The sequence below is a fragment of the Lactuca sativa genome, chromosome 1 (assembly GCF_002870075.4).
Source record: "Lactuca sativa cultivar Salinas chromosome 1, Lsat_Salinas_v11, whole genome shotgun sequence".
In the NCBI taxonomy this organism is placed as follows: domain Eukaryota; kingdom Viridiplantae; phylum Streptophyta; class Magnoliopsida; order Asterales; family Asteraceae; genus Lactuca; species Lactuca sativa.
In genome coordinates, this window is record NC_056623.2 from 25,003,147 (window position 1) to 25,006,123 (window position 2,977).

General features: G+C 32.3%; 1 protein-coding gene across 1 annotated transcript; it reads left to right on the forward strand.

Annotated features, from left to right (window-relative positions):
• The first annotated feature begins 1,760 nt into the window (after window positions 1–1,760).
• On the forward strand, window positions 1,761–2,576 carry LOC111876218 (uncharacterized). Its single transcript, XM_023872757.2, has one exon. The coding sequence runs from the start codon at window positions 1,761–1,763 to the stop codon at window positions 2,574–2,576; it is 816 nt and encodes a 271-aa protein (XP_023728525.1).
• The last annotated feature ends 401 nt before the right edge of the window (window positions 2,577–2,977 follow it).

Genomic DNA, 2,977 nt, shown 5'->3' on the forward strand with positions numbered 1-2,977 from the left:
TTAGAAATTAGACAATGTTCATTAATAATATGTATTTGTATTTGATACTTTTTTAAGTTTATTAGTTTTATTATAATGTTATTTGTTTTGTGGTTGAATTTCAATATTACTATAAGTTTTATGTAATGGTTATTTTTTTATTATTTTTTTTTATAGAAAGAACAAGATTTTTTTTTTTTATAATTTTTTGTTGTTTTTTTTAACTAAATGGTAATTACCTACGGAAAATCCGTAGGTAATGTGAGCCGTAGGAAATCCGTAGGTAATAAAGTCAATGTTAGTCAAAGTGGGCTTGCTATGTATTTCCGTAACCATTCCGTAGGAAACTAGTTAACTTTAGTCAAACTTGCCTCCCGTCAGTAATCCGTAGGCATTCCGTAGCAATTAGTGTCCGTAGCTAATCTGTAGGTATTATACCTACGGAATAAGCCGTAGCAAATCTGTAGGTATAAATTCCCACAAACATTTGTGCTACATGTCATTTTCCGTAGCAAATCCGTAGATATTGCCTTATATCTACTGAATACTTACGGATTGTCCCGTAACTATTGCCTTTTATATATATATATATATATATATATATATATATATATATATATATATATATATATATATATATATATATATATATATATATATATATATATATATATATATATATATATATATATATATATATATATATATATATATATATATATATATATATATATATATATATATATGCCTTGCATGTTATCTTGGAATTATACACATTTTTGTGGTACGTTTTAGGTTTTATGACTTGATTTTCAAGTTGTAGCCTTGTAGGATATAAGAAAGCGGATTTGGAAGCCAAGATTGGGATAGACAATTTGTTGACTTGATTTTTGTGGTACACCCAATCTTTTCACCACTTCTTCATAATTCTTACCTTCACCGATATCCATTTTACATTCAATATCAGAAATATGTTTATCTACGTTTATAAAACAAAATATTTGATTAAGAGAGGGATAGACAATTTGTTGGTGTTTTTGTACTATCGACGACAATAGTGCTAGGGCGCAAACGTAACTCTTATACGATTATAGATAAAAAAAAAAGTCGTGAGTAAGTTGCTTACCTTTATTAATGTTATACATTTAATCGTGAATAATTTGTTTAGCTTGTTATTAATGTGAAAATATACTTATATAGTTATATATAATTATGAAAAAGAATATATTTGCTATATGATATCATGGTGTTTGATATGTAGTAACCATATTTAAACATCTACACGACAAAATTTAACTAAGATATATTTACCTAATTTTAAAATTTATAAAATATGTATTTCCAAAAAAGAAAAAAAATCTTGATATATATTAGATTGTCACTCTACCATACTAAAATATTATGGTGTGACGTTCGAAACGTTAAATTACAAGTCAAGATTGTCACAACATCCTGTTAACCAGATAACGGTTAAATAAACATGTTCTCTCAATTAAATTAAAATATATCAATATATTTCTCCTACTTAAAAATTTCCAATTTAAAATTGATAAATGATAAGCTTCTTGAATACCTTATAATATTCCAAGAAACAACACAACAGAAACGTCGCTATAAGAACTAATTAAACAACAAGGCGGCAACTTAGACTTCCTTATTTTTCAGTCAACGTTATTTGGGTTTATGCACCTTCTCATCTTCTTCCTTGATCCTACTCCTTTCACTTATAACCATCAATCATCCATGGCTGATTTTCTAAATTTCATCACAAACACAACAACATGGACATTGCAGCAGCAATGGATTTCGGTTTCAATTCTTCATCAGACGGATGCAGTTACTACACTAGTGCTCCCTCGAGCCCCACTAATCGACTGACGGATATGTATTGTGAGTTCGACGAGCTGTTGATTGCTGCCGGTGCTAACCGCAGTAGTTGTCTTGCCGCTGTTCCATTTGCATGGGAGGAGAAACCGGGGGTTCCCAAGACATCCAGCAACTTGTTTGAAGATGATTTTTCATTTGATGTAAGTTGCCATTTCGGTAGGGATTCAGTTACGGCTGAAGAATTGTTCCACGGCGGCGTAATCAAGACAGTCGATCCTCAGACTCGCCTGCAAGAGAAGAAAGAAGAGAGAGAAAGAGGAAGAGAGAGGGGCTCTTCTTATTCTCGTTTACCTTCTTCAAGAAGTAGAAGAACGAGATCATTGTCACCACTTGGGAGCTCAGATCAACGGCGGGAACAACAACTTAGGGCTACGTACATGATGCCTCCCATCAGCTCGAGTTCTTCCACTCCTTTAGGCCTTTCATCGGAAAATGGTTCAAGAAAATGGAGCTTCATGGACCTGTTCTTGTTCAGAAGTGCTTCAGAAGGGAGAGCAATGGATAGAGACCCATTGAAGAAATACTCAGCTATCTTCAGGAAACATGATCAAGATATCAGGAACTCTGGATCAGTGTCGAAGAGAAAAGGACGAGTATCGGCTCATGAACTCCATTACACGGTGAACCGGGCAGTTTCTAATGACATGAAGAAAAAAACATATTTGCCATACAAGCAAGGAATTCTGGGAAGATTCTCGTTCAATCCATAAGAAGATTCTCAAAACAAACGACTTCGTTGAAATAGACATGGTGGATAATGTGGATCAAAGATGCTATCATACCTTTAAACTAAGTCAACGAATTTAGTCAACTTACATGTAATTATAGTTATTCAAGATTCGAACCCATGATATCTAAGGTATTATGTGGTGGTATGGTTAGCTTTTCTATAGCATGAGTCATTCTTTTTGTAATATGAATTCAATCGATCTATATATTTTTTTGTCATTCGTCTTATGTGGTCGTATGGTTAGCTTTTCTACTAGCATGACTAATTCTTTTTGTAATATGAATTCAATCGATCTATATAGTTCTTGTGCGCTAAGATCATATTTCAATTTCCAAAAATAGAAAGGGAACAAATATAGATCATCCACAATACATTGAAGTC

Bases quoted from the DNA above. Each gene is read 5' to 3' on its own strand.
- LOC111876218 (XM_023872757.2), top strand. From the start codon at position 1,761: ATGGACATTGCAGCAGCAATGGATTTCGGTTTCAATTCTTCATCAGAC.